Source organism: Athalia rosae, chromosome 4, assembly GCF_917208135.1.
Source record: "Athalia rosae chromosome 4, iyAthRosa1.1, whole genome shotgun sequence".
In the NCBI taxonomy this organism is placed as follows: domain Eukaryota; kingdom Metazoa; phylum Arthropoda; class Insecta; order Hymenoptera; family Athaliidae; genus Athalia; species Athalia rosae.
The window spans coordinates 3,609,156-3,623,508 of NC_064029.1; the positions used below are offsets into that span (position 1 = coordinate 3,609,156).

The window sequence follows — 14,353 nt, forward strand, 5'->3', positions numbered from 1 at the left end:
GATTACACATCGGGGTCACATGTTATACGCTGTACGTACGTGCACATACCGATGTGCGCGTACATAACTCGTTATATACCTGTGTATTTTGAACCCCAATAATACGAATTCGTTGAGTAAGTTCAGCTAAAAATGAATCCCATCGAGCAATCTCTGCAATTTGTTCAATTTTCGGATTCAAATATCTCTACTCTTCTGCTTGAAAAAAGCAACAAATTTGCAAAGGCATTCTTTAATCAGAGCTCTCGTCTTTGAATCACGGATTTTTGGAGATTCACGATTTTTACAAAAACGAGAATTTTTGATGTATCCGCATGCATATAATTTTTTTAACTTGATGAGACTTCGTCAATGCCTTGAAGAGTCTCATAAGTTATGCTCAGTCCACTAATTCACGCCAAAAGTCAAGAATTTTAAGCTAGGATTTTTAGACAAAATCCATGGCCACAAAAACGTCTTGAAAATTCGAGATTTCATCTTCTAGCGGGTTGCGCTCGAGCGCTCTCGATTTCGTTCGTACTGCAACCGCCGCGCGGCGTAACGCCTCACGCCCTGCGCTCGCACCACGCTCAGCTTTCTCGCACCAAAATCCACATCTATAAAACATTAGGCGAATCCACTCCGCGCGGAGTTCGGTGTCGAGCTCCGGCTCACCCAATCAAAAGGGATGATCACTTCTCTTCTCCCACTACCCAATTTTTATACGTGCGACAGACGTTTTGACCGCCGGCACGTGCCAGAATTTAAACAAAATTTATGGCTTTTTAATAGGTGATGAAGTGTGAAATCACAGCTTCTATTTTTTTTACTGCTCCCATTGTGAGCAGGTGTCGGACGAGCTGTCAACACCTGATAAAGATCGTGTTCACACCTCGTAAATCACCCCTTCGATCCACCTAGTTGGCGGCATTCCTTGGCAGTGATTTTTCCTCGAATTTCTATATAATCGTTTAAGGAAGTAAATATGTAAAAATTCTATACATGCTTGTATAGTTCAGAGTACACTGAAGAAGATCAATTCTGTAACGTTTTGCCACACTAAAGCATACGTCTGTAGTTCAGAATCGGAGGCGCCAAGTGTACAGGATAAAAAAAAATTTAGAAATTTATTTTTTCGTACATTACGCTTTTGTACATCATGAGAGGGGGTGACAGACATTCGGTAATTTTCGAGTTTACGATCGTCAACACAGCTTTATTGTTTAGAAAGTAATTACTTTTGAATAACATCTATGTATGAAAACGGGCAGTTCATCACCAACACTTTTTTTTTTTTTCTTTCCAGCAGGTATCTAATTCTGATTCAGTCAATTACTTCGTGTGTCTCAGATCAAACTACATGAGATAAGCCGGCATACCCCTGCGACAAAGAAAGTTGAGTGCTGACCCCTGAATCAAGAAAAATTCCGAGGGGCAAAAAATGAAGTATTTTCGACACCGATCGCAGGACACTTTTCCAACGTATGTTCGAACATCCAAAGTTCGCCATCGTTAATATTCAAACAGACATATGTGGAGCGAGATGCGGAGGAAACTCCGCGGCGCCGATATACTTCATCATTTGCATTTCGGTCGGTGACCTTACGCTCCTTTTTATTTTTTTACCGTCGCGAAAAAGAAGTAGTAGTACGCCGTACCGGAATGGCGACTACGGCGAATGTCCGACGGCCCCGGGGAATAAGCGTTGGCGATTTTCTGGGTTTCTGTTACAACTTGCGGCTTGAAATAAACATAAAAATCTGAGCGGAGTATGCGACGCAACGTACCGTTACACCTTCGACTTTACATGAGAATCGCCGACTGCAGGTAGCGCCAAACGGTGTCATTTTTTCACTTTTTATTTTTATCCCACAGCCGGGACATAACCGGGCCAGGCCACGGGTCGCGCCCGATTCTCGCTCCGCGATCTAAGAAATTTTCTAGCCTATAGCTCTTCGATCGACGCCTCGCTTTTTTGCTCGCTAGAATGAGGAGGCAACTTTTCGCAATAATAAGTTTGCCATTATATGAACCGCGGTGATATGGACAGGCGCACGCGTAATATCGCATAAATTATACTCTATTTACGACGATGAGTTTTCTGCGTCTACCGGCAAAATACATTTTTATTCTGGTTTTACGTATATATACAGAAGTAGGAAACAGGGTATATTACACCAGCGGTGCTTCTGCTCAATGTTGCATCATTACATATATTTAAAAGACGAGTTTGTTATTGCATCGCTATACTCGGAAATTCGCACCTATCATAAACAATTCGCTACGAGGCGATGCGCTGTAGGGTCCTTTCGCGAAAAGAATTTATGACTTCGTGCGCCGTACGTGATATGCCACGAGGAATCGAACAGTTTCTACTGTTAGATAAATAATGAAAACGAAAAAAGTACACATTTTGCGTCCACGTTGAACCGATTACTTTGGCATTATTAACAACGTATTAAGTGGACATGGGCGATGATTCGAACGATCGTAGTCCTCGCAACCCAACATTAACTTTAGAAAAATATAACACAGTAATGTCGTGGTGCACAGTAACGGTGGTGTCATCGTCGCGTGTACGCGACGGAGCGCGTGGAGGAGGACGGCAAGAAAGAAGAAATTCTAATTTACTCAAGAGGACGATAAATTGACCCCGGCGCAATTAGCGGATTCTTCAGTTTTTCTTTTTTTTTTTCTCTCACAAACGTTTTACGGTCGGTTCTGATTGTATACGCGAACGTGGAGGGAATATAACGCGTCATTTGAGTCTCATAATGATTCTGAGAAACGGAAATTTGTTGCACGACGAGTAGTTGCTTCGGATCTCTAGATCGAGTTTTAATCACGTGGTAGTACGACGCTCAAATTTCGAATAATAAACGCTAATCGATCGCTGGAAAGATATGTGTGTGGCCTCGTTATCACGTATATATAAACACAGAAAATCCAATCCATAGGCGAATAAATGTCCAGCCGTGATGAGCGTTTGAATAATTTATCAAACGTAGCCGTTCGTCTTCCGTCGACCTTATAAAGTATTATGCCGATGATGCGACGCTGAAAGAAGAAGACATGCAAATAATGTGGGATACTGACCTGTGTCATGTTGATGCGGGGCAGCGGTGAGTAGAACCGGAAGGTCGGTTGAAACGGACGTTGTCGGATCTTCGGAGTAAACAAGCGGCAGAGATGTCACGGACAACAACAGGAGTAATCGGAATACCAGCATCTTGATGAAACTGATAAAACTGATAAACACTCACGTTACTTTATTCATTTTATTATTTATATTCTCAATGTCCCCCATGGATAATTACGTTCTTATGCTGAAACGGGATTCTTACGTTACCACGTATTCCGGCACCGACTTCGTAACCGCCGTTTATAAATCGAGTATTATCGATCGCGTTTACAATTAATTAATTAGTTCGAATTTCGATTGGCATATTTCTCCTTTTTTTTTTTCCAATCGTCAAATTATTCCTAAAGACCGCTCCGAGAGAGCGTGCGATGAGCTTGGCATTTAAATGAACGTAAGCAAAAATTTAAATGACCTTATTTGCCCGGATTAAAACCACTCGCGATCATCGTCGAGCTCATCAAAAGTCTCGAAAAATATTTTCCTTATCGAAATGCACCGATGAAAACGGAAATGCAACCATGTCCTCCGTTCGTCTTTCTTCAAAGATATATTGTACGAGGAACGCTCGACGTTCGTCGTCGTCGTTTTCAAAATAATTCAACAGAATTATCACACAAAATTCGATTCAAAGCACAGTCCACTCCGGAACACTCTCGAAACGATACTGATAATAATTTACGTAGTTTGCACTTTCGCGGGCGTTCAAAGGTCGCGATCTTCATCCGTCGAAAATTCAAATTTTCGAAAAGCTGCAATCATCGTTCGATCGTCGCATCGTCCGTAGCGCACTGACGTATCGAATTTAATTTTTGAAAATTTCTACGACGTTATCCATGGCGTGATTCTCGTCCGTTGTTATCAATAGGTAGTGTGATCGTATAAAAGAAGCGTCTAGCGCACAAGCCCATGCGGCACTGGCCGGATCAGGTGTTTCAACCAGCCGCCATATCTTCGGGCACGATACCTGGCGGTTGATTCTTAAACTCCGACGAAAATCACCTTTCCCGCGCGTACCGAAGGAGAAAGATCCTCTCGTAGGTCCACATGGTAGGGATTTCATTCATGGGCCACACATCCGAACCCACGTGTTATCCGCGTATAGCTCACGTGTCGTTTGTTGAGGTGCGGATCGACGTCGGGTTCGTTAGGTACTTTAAAAAAATCGTTGAAACCGCGGATGCGGAAACGAACGACGTTCGTGTAGGAAGGAGAGGATCTTACGGTAGCGATGAGAAGGTTTTCCTCTATAGCAAAACCCTCACGCAATTCCCGCAATTTCAAACACATTCGGACAATTCCTCTCACTTTTGTTGCAGCGCTTGTCCGATGGGAGCGGCTCTTTATTGGCCCTGTACGGCGGTCGATGCGATACACTCCCTTTAATTCCCTCCCGTTCGCAGTCATGTAAGATTGCGATCGATGAATAAGAAAGAACATTCTGTGCTTGCCTCATTGAATCTTGGAATAATACCGCGTTGGATGCTGCGCGTGACTTTTCGTGCCTAGAACTGTTATGTAAGATCTTATACTTCGTGTTTCATTCGGAATTCGTTACGGAGAGGTTCAAATTTGTTTCCAATTTTTCTGAAAATATGCTGATGATTTACGAGTTAACTGCGGGTACACGTCGAAACTGAAACCTACCCCAAAGTGATAAATCGTCGACATAATTATCCTTACGAAATATCCTCGATTGACAATTTCCGAAATCTTGGGTCGATGTTAATTAAATTAATTTATGTCCCGGTCGGACCGCGGTAGCGTTTTTCCCCTTTCTTTTTTTCTTTTACTTCTTGTTTTTCCAGCACCTCGCCGTTGCCGGATCTGAATTTGCAATCGAACGCGTCAAAGGCGAAAATTTCTCACGGAGCTGTGCATTTAAATTTCCTCATTCGGACCCCTTTTTTTTTGTTTCGAACAAAAATTTAAGAAGAAGAGAACAAGAATCGAGACGACTTTGTCATTCTCAGTTTTATTCGATTTTTAAACACGATTACAGCAGAAGCCGCTCCGCGTTCGTCGTGTCCTATAAATTCTTTATTGTGTTTTTGATGATGAATCGAATAACGAAAAAAAAAAAAAAGAAAGGCAGTCTCATCATTTTTCGTCCATGGGAGACAATAACGTCTGCATGAAGTATAATTCGAATGATAAATGATGGCTGTTATTTTCTTTTAACTGCCGACAACTTGTTGCATGAAAATTCAAGTATGATGTTGAGTAAATCGCGAGAGTAGTAATTGTGCGGTTTACCCAATTAGTAGGCATATTATTACACTTGTCCAATTTGCGAAACTTCGAATCCACGACTAAGTTGCGAATCTGGTAGACAATTTATAAACAAAAGCAGCCCTTGTTTCGAAATAAAATTCCGAAATCTTTCATTTCTTACCCAAATATGGAGTAGAGAAAGATCGTTGAAGAAAATCTTCAATGTGTAATAAAGTTTCGCAACGATAGTTGAATTATAATATAATGTGGAAGGAGGAAATTTTTTAGAAAAATGAAACACTTTTTCAGAGAAACAGTTTCAAGTGTACACCGAAAAAAAAACCGCTGTTATACTCACGTGTTGCATACGGAATATTAGATGAGTAACTCAAAAGTCCTGTTCACATAAGTACGAAAATTCGCTCCTACCAAAAACTGGTTTCAAAACGATGCATTAGCGAGATAGGCTTGTGTGCCAGTTAATTTTTGAAAGTCTACTCAGAACTCTCTTACGAATTATTTGACGTTGCAGAAAACCGGATATGGTCAGTACTCCAAATTATGCATATTATACGTAGATACCTACCTATGTACGTAAATTACGAATATTATAGAACCGGTGGAATATATGCGTACAATGATTTCCTAACGTAAGAGAGTGCAATTTTCTAACTAAATTTTTAACATCCATCCCGAAAGGTCGTCGCACTTGAACATCCAATGACACATGACTCCCCCCATTTGAAAGTTGTTTCGAAGAACATTATTATTTAAAGAAATAAGCCTCAGCCTTAGGGGCTGAGCAGAAATGACGCCGCACGACAAACCGCGCGCCCGTGGCTACGCTGACTACAGCTAAGCTCGGGCTCCTCGTAGACCGAGAAATTCGAATATTTCGACCCATGCGTAGATTGCGACGAATCAAAGTGGGTTTGTTGTGGGGCGTCACCTCTGCACAGCCCCCAAGGTGACGTCTCACAACAAAGCGCTACGCTGCTGGCTACGCTGACTCCAGCAAAGCTCGGGTTTGCTGATGAATTGAGAAATTCGAATATTTCGACCCATGCATGGATTGCGACGATTCAAAGTGGGTCTACGACTAAAACCAATCGATATGTCTTATAATTTTTATGCTCCCAACAGCGAATAATTGATGATTACTTGATCGATTGCACAAGTAATTGATTTTGGCATTCAGATTTGGATTTGGAAGCTGATTATACGTGAGATTACCCTTGAGAAGCCAAAATAAAAATCGATTTTTGGGCCAAAAGTAAAGTAGTTTAAAAATTGATTATATTACACTTTTCTGACGTATTTTGACCTCAGGAATCCGAATCTGAAAGAAAAATTGATCTATCTCGAAAATTGACCGAGTTATCGGCAATTTTCAGCTTTTTGGGGTCAAAAATAAAAAATTGGTTTTTTAGTCTATCTTCATGTAATTTGAGCTCAGGAATCCGAATCCGGAAGAAAAATTGATCTAGCTTACAAAATGACCGAGTTATCCCCATTTTTTCGCATTTTTTGGTACAAATTTGAGGATATCTCGAAGGGAAAAAATCGTAGCTCAATTTGGCTTTCGGATTCGTGTTCCTGAGGTCAAAATACATAAGAAAAGTGTCATACGATCAATTTTAAAAAATAAAAATTTTTGGCCAAAATTTGAAAAAATCGTAAGGGGTACCCCTTGGAAAAATCTCAAATTTTGGCCAAAAATTTTTATTTTTTAAAATTGATCGTATGACACTTTTCTTATGTATTTTGACCTCAGGAACACGAATCCGAAAGCCAAATTGAGCTACGATTTTTTCCCTTCGAGATATCCTCAAATTTGTACCAAAAAATGCGAAAAAATGGGGATAACTCGATCATTTTTCAAGATAGACCAATTTTTCTTTTGGATTCGGATTCCCGGGCTCAAATTACATTAAGATAGACTAAAAAACTAATTTTTTATTTTTGACCCCAAAAAGCTGAAAATTGGCCATAACTCTGTCAATTTCAGAGATAGATTAATTTTTCTTCCAGATTTGGATTCCCGAGGTCAAAATACGTCAGAAAAGTGTAATACAATCAATTTTTAAACTACTTTACTTTTGGCCCAAAAATCGATTTTTATTTTGGCTTCTCAAGGGTAATCTCACGTATAATCAGCTCAGGAATCCAAATCTGAAAGCCAAAATCATCTACTCGTGCAATGGATCGAGTAATCATTAGGTGGAAAAATTTTTTTACTCGATATTTTGAGGTAGCCCACTGGTTTTTTGAATAAATAATTAATCAAGTGGGGTACTTCCAGCAATAACATTTTTTTTCTGGTCAAAAATCATAGGAAACATCTAAAAGTTGTCGATTGTGATTGTTTTTTACTTAACTTCGATTTCAAGTCAAAAAAAGAGCGTGTCATTTCCTGATTCTATACTTAGGACAATGATTTACGAATTGAGAAACGAAGAAACTTGAAAAACAAACTGTCAAATATTAAATTTTCAAATACTTGAAACTTGGAAATATATGATTGAAAAATATTGATCGATTGAAAAATGGTATGATAATATCTATGATTACGATTATGCGCTATGAATGAGTATAATTTACGTACATGCTTTCTGGTTTTTTAATGTCAGTAGACAACCACGTCAATTATCCGTCAGAGCAGAACATCTGGGCGACGAAAATTGAATCTGTCAGAATACCGAAGTTCCCTCGTTATTACTGCGGCGAACCTAATGTTGTAATATTTTTATTATGATCTGAATATCAAAAATCTCCTCCCTCGCATTTGTTTTTGGTACAAGATTTTTTTATTTATATAGAGGGAAATGAAACATCGCTGTAGCCTTACAACCATATACGTATATAGATATATGTAACTTACATTCTCATTCTTAATGTCCACCCGAAAAACCAGACGTTTAATCATAACTTTCGCAGGGTATACGCCTTTCGTTTCTGAAGCTCGATTTATTTATTCTCCCTTGTTTCGTTTATTTTCCAACTCACTGCATGAACCCTGCGAACGGGTGTGATATACGAACGCACGAATACGCGGGAAAGGGATTACGCAGTCCCGGTATAAAATCCGAGGGGCCAACGCAGTGCATCCACCTCCGCAATTCGCATTCGCATCAGCATAATATACACCTTCCTTTCCTTCCAGATCCAATTTATATACCGGACGGGTTCAAAGAGGAATTGTACACGGGGAGGTGGTGCGGATCTAGGTATTCAATTAAAGCCTTGTTCTTCGGACACTCAAAAATTTAAAAACAAATAAACGAGCGGATAAAGTAAATTCAGGAAAAAGTCGAGGCTGGAAAAAGAAAGACCGCGGAGATACAGGAAGCTATGGGTTTTTGAAGAGATACGGGAGCAGCGAAGCGTGCACGGCCGAGACCCGTTACCCGCAGTACCTCCGAGCGTACGCATCGACGTCACTTTTATTGTATACTCGCGCGTATCATCGTGCATCACATTGTGTCACCTCGCGTAATTGCACACTACGCGATTGCGATGAAAAAAAAAAAAAAAAAAAAAAAAAGAGAAAGAAAGAAGAAAACCAAAACGCCACCGCAATTCCATCGCATCGCGTAATAACACGATGGCGTATAAACTTTTAAACGACTAATTACAAGTCTTGGAAAAAGATTCATTAGTATGCAGCTGCGTAATTGAATTAATCTTTAATTAATATAGAGTTCACTCGAACGCGAAAATATGCTTCTTAATACGCCTTCTAATTAGCCTCGGTTACTTTCATTTTTTTTTAAATCTTCCTTCGAGTGAAAAGCTTGCAATTATTTTACGAGCGGTCGATCTGCATCCTATCCGATCAGATCTCATATTTTTGGATCATTCCTTCAGGCTATTCCGGGTTCCTGAATAAATAACGAATTTACTTTCTAGAATAACTGTAGTTACAGAAATCGAATGTATTTCTTAGGTGTGCAAAAATTGCTGAGAACTGAAATGAGCTCATGCGAAAATAAAAACGGTTCGTTGACATTGAATCAATGGAATCACCGTTGGACGCAAGTGACGAAAGTTTATGCAAATATTTTAATTTCCCGAAATAATTTTTCTCGCGATAATTTCCGATTGATTTTCGATTTTTAAATGGCAATTTTACAACAAGGAAACTTATTCGACATTTATTTCGTGTTCCCGGACGTTTACGATTCGATCAATTTTAACATCGAGCTCATTACCAGTATCTGCTTCGCGCGGGCTAATATATTTCTTTCACGAATACATAATTGCTGTGGGAATGAAACGGATCGTTAATTGCGTGTGAAATTTGAATGTGGATAGTATATAGACCATAAACAGTGTCAATTGTTTCAATTATAACGCACCACGACTTCTGGTGTTGTTCGAATAACGCGTTATAATAGATTATTCGTTGAGCAAAAAAAAACGAGTCTTAATTTTACTAGATAATTACTCAGATTGTTAATCAATTCCAGGCGCTAACAAGCACCGCGGTTCCGCTTATCGATCGATTTCATATACATATATGTGCGTGCTCAACTGAATCGCTAATAACGGGTTATACAAATAATATTCTCCCCCTGAATTATAACCGTATTTCTCCACCTGGACAAGCCCTGGGCGTTTCATACGGCGCTTTTATATTTGATTTATTTCCATCCGAAGAACAAATATTATAATTGATGCTGGACATTATCGATCAAATTAAAGCAGGCGGGGGGAGGAAGGACATCGCTACTCGATAAACGTGAATTTCATACATTCTCAGCCGGATAATTCTCGGTGAAAATATTCTCCCATCGGGACGTAACGTGGTGTGGAAAAGTCACACGTAGTTCTTTGATTATATCAACAATGGCGGGTATCCAGCGGATTCCCGGTTACAAAAGTTGCCCAAGACTTGAAGCTATTCGACACAAAATTCTCTGCCGATGGTCGGGTCTCCGGACAAACTTTTTACTCGAAACTCGACGTCGCAACTCGTAACGGTAAGACGTCGTTGCTCAACTCGTTCAACTGGCTCACAATCAGCGGGATCCTGCGGAGCTGTCGATCCAGTACCGGTATCTTTTTCTTTTTTTTTTTTTTTTTTTGTTTTTTTTTCAGGTGTAAAAATCGTCCCGATTTTCTCGGGCACGTGACGATCCCGATGACCGTTCCCCCTCGTCGTTACAAGCGTAATTCAAGATACGAATCGGATGTTATGAGGCATAGAAAAAATTCGTCGAAGGAGATGAAATCGGGAGAGCGGGTATCGTATTTATGTAAAGTTTTAATATTCGTTTGGAAGTTGCATCGCGGATCCGGCGGCGGGGGGTGGAGGATTCCCCCCACCCCCCCTCGTAATCCGATACGCGCATACCGGTCCCTGCTGTCGGCGTCCAAAATCAAGGAGTAGATGCGGCAGAATTTGAAAGATCTCAAAGTTTTAAGCTGCAGGTATATGAGAAAATAAATTACGTCAAAATTCTCACCCACACTTAACGCGGTTCGACTTGACGTGTACACATATCTACAGGTATAATACAAAACGGTGCGCGAGCGGCGTCTCGTCGAAGAGGATGAAAATTAACAGAAAATATGAAGACCAACGAACCTTGACCAAAAGATCGTGTTTCTCTCGCGTATATAATCGAGGTGCAGGTAGCTGTGCAAACATCGAGTCTTTCGGTATCAATCAACACCGACTCGTTGGTGATTTATTGATCGTCCGACCGTTCGATTCGAGGCCCGATTTTTCTCACAGTCCTCCTCGTTCTTTCCTTATTGTTATGAATTACTTGTTCCAACGGTTCAACGTTTCGCCACCTCGATTCACGACCTCAAATATGTATATATAATTATAACGACGATGAAACTCGGCACTCGGTGTAGAATTTCGGTCGAAATTCATCGGCGATTCGCGATTCACCGAGTTACTCGTAAACACCGTTGAACAAAAAAAAAAACAAAAAAAATAACCAAAACCGCATTACGGTCCGTAGAATTTTTCGCCCTCGCAAAATGACCGTCATATTTCGGCCCCCTCCCCCCGGTATATGACCAGAGGCTAGGCGGTTGTCGGATGGTTGAAATTTATCGCTTCAAATTGGTTAGAAAATACGTCGTTATAACTCTTACGAAATTTATTAACGTCTTTTCCCCGTTGACGCGGAGCATCTGTTCAACTTCTCAACATCTCAAACAACTGCGTACGGTATACACACACGTATATTTATATTTCACGGAGGTTCGCGTATGTGTAACGTATCCCACACAGTAGGTACAGTGCGGCAAACTCGCATATGGATGCATTATAACGAAAAAGGCATCGCTTTCGGCGCATCTAAATATTCATGCGCTATGCATCATCGTTTAAAATTTATAATATTTCGTGGGCGCGTAACTCACTCGATTAGACAGTCGTTAAATACGCGATGGGTAACGCGGAAAAAAATTAATAGAAAATAAAAAAAATGTTGAATTCACGAACCGGGAGGAGAAGGTGCCCCCGAGCGGATATTCTCCGTCCCTTCGAACGCGGCCGAAAATGATTTCGTAAATCGAATTCCTCTGGATTTCTATCCATTTTCGAACTGGACGACGAATAATAAAAATCCAGAAATTTCAGGACAGACCTTTCGAGGTGCTTACCGGTATCTCAAAAGCCACCGTGAACGTGCTTCGTAGATTCTCCGTGGCCCGTATCACACGCGGGCGATCTGGTGCACATTGTTCGAGGCCTAGAATAAAGTCTGCGGTACAAGTACATCGCATTGTTCGAGAATTCTTCGGCACGGCGAGGGCCAAAACGAGCCCTGCAGCGTATGAACCTGGATTATGGATAGTTTGACGGGGGATCTTTTTCCTCCCGTAGCACGTAAATAATAATTCGTTTGTTCGACCCTTGGCGCACTCGAAGGCGAGTTATACACGTCCACTTTAAATTAATTCCCCGGATCGCATCTCTACTTGATGTTGATTTACCGGTTTTTTAGACCTTCGGCGGTGGGTTCGCTAAACGAACTCCTCATTTTTGAATTCACTGCATCAACGGCGGCGGCGGCGGCAACGGCGGCAGACACTTATAAACCGTGATTGCCGCTGCTCCGCAAGATTTCTTCAGCGAAGAACCGCATATTTTCAGGCACGATGCAACGATTTCCCACGAACTACCAGTTCGTGTGAAGTTAATTGTTTCTATACAAACCCCGGGGAGCCCCCACCATTTCGGTTCCGCGCTCAAACGAGACACACACACCATTGTTTCGATAGCTCTGCGAAACATTGCCGTATACATAACGCGGGGCAATAAATAATTATTCGTGAAATTGATTTCGACGAAAATTTAAAACCCCTTCGAAAATCTAACGCCCCGATTTCGCGTCTGCCTATCGAAGCTCGCGTCCGTCGTTTTTCCTTTCCTATATCAATTGAAGGCAGCGTTTCACTTATCGATGCCAGTAATTTGCGACCGTAAGCATTTCAGCGATAGGGTAATAGCGGGTTGAAACGATGTCACCGGAAGTGGGTTGGCACGACGGTCGGTTCCCTGGGATGCGGGTACGTCGTCAAAAGTGACGGTTGCGGTCATGCAGCGAGTGTGTCTACGCTGGAAAATTTTATGTCATTAAAGTTTCGTTACTTTTAAGCTTTCTTACGAACAGTTATTACCCGGACGATGGCTCCGAGCGAACGGTAGGTCGGTAGGTAGGTAGGTAGGCAGCCAGCTACCCATCGGATACACGTTCGCACACGCGTGATGGCAGCCTGCACTTAGTTAGACTCGCGTTTGATTGTTAGACGTCGAGTCATGAGAAGATTCGTGCAACTGCATAATAAATTTTTTTTTTTTCGTACCAACTAAATGAAGTGAAATTCTACATACCTCGTATCGAATCATTGCCGTACGGCTATCGTAATACCCGCACAGATGCGAGGTGTAGGTATATACAATTTTAAACTCTTCGAAGAACCACGAGGATATTTCAAGGTCGGTGTAAATAAATTACTCCGTACTTTTACGCGCGTTTCCTCGGTGATCAATCTTTTCGGTCATCACCGTACGCTGCCGGTGTTTCTTCGTTCCCCCTTGCGCATACCACCTACATAGTGTAAAAACTTGTTGTGCAGAACCCGCTGCACGTTAAGATCATTAATATGAAAAAAAAAAAAAAAAAAAAAACGGTGCACCTGTCTAGCTATTCAATTTCCAACTGCGGCAAAGCCGCGTAACGATCGAGAGTTTTTGGGCGTGCGTAAGGCCCGAGGGCCGCGTCCGAACGATTGCGATAACGTTAAAGATCTATCGAGGAATCGATCGTCGATCAAATTATCCCTATGGCCGCTTTCACACGGCACCGTTTAATCCGTAGACCAAACACGCCTCCGGATAGTCACCGATATTAAGCAATGTCCTGCGAATTTATACCGGCGAAGGGTATAATTCTTAATGGCGTTTACATCCCGCCCCGCTCGTCCATTGGGAAATCTTTACTCGAATAATAATATCATTGGAAATAATTGCTTCGGTCACGAATGCGCTCCATTGTGTCGATCGGCGCAGCCTCGGCGATGAGCCAATCGCAATTAATTCTGAAATTGATAAGCGGTTATCCGATTAATTGGCAAAGAAATTTGAATCGTTCCTACTTTATTCGAGCACGAGAACAACGATCGTCCACCGCGAGAGACCGAAGAGTATCGGCGCTACTTGAAAATAAACATTAACGAGAACACAAAAAAAGAAAAAAAAAAAAAGGAAATTCCAAACGACGCGAATCCCGAAGTGCCGCTCCGTTCCAAAGACGACGTACTCCGCACCGGTCATTTCAGCTATCCGAGATCGTTGTGGCGCAACGATAAAAAATAGCGCTCCAGCAGAAGGATACCCCTTTTTGCTTTCCCGCTCCGTGAATTGTAATCATCGGGCAAGAACATGTAACCACGCGTAAATCGTTACCACCAGGGTCTTTAGATCCGTGTGGCAAGTAGCGGACTCGGGATTGTGCGGTCGCCTCGGCAGTTTCAGCACCGAAACGATCCACT

General features: G+C 41.5%; 1 protein-coding gene across 1 annotated transcript in view; it reads right to left on the bottom strand.

Annotated features, from left to right (window-relative positions):
- Positions 1-4,035, bottom strand: part of LOC105689572 — a 111,826-nt gene extending 107,791 nt beyond the window's left edge. Inside the window, exon 1 of the mRNA XM_012406693.3 lies at positions 3,076-4,035. Coding sequence (XP_012262116.2) covers positions 3,076-3,208 — 133 coding nt within the window. The 5' untranslated portion in view covers positions 3,209-4,035. The remainder of the gene's footprint in view (positions 1-3,075) is intronic.
- Positions 4,036-14,353: the final 10,318 nt, after the last annotated feature.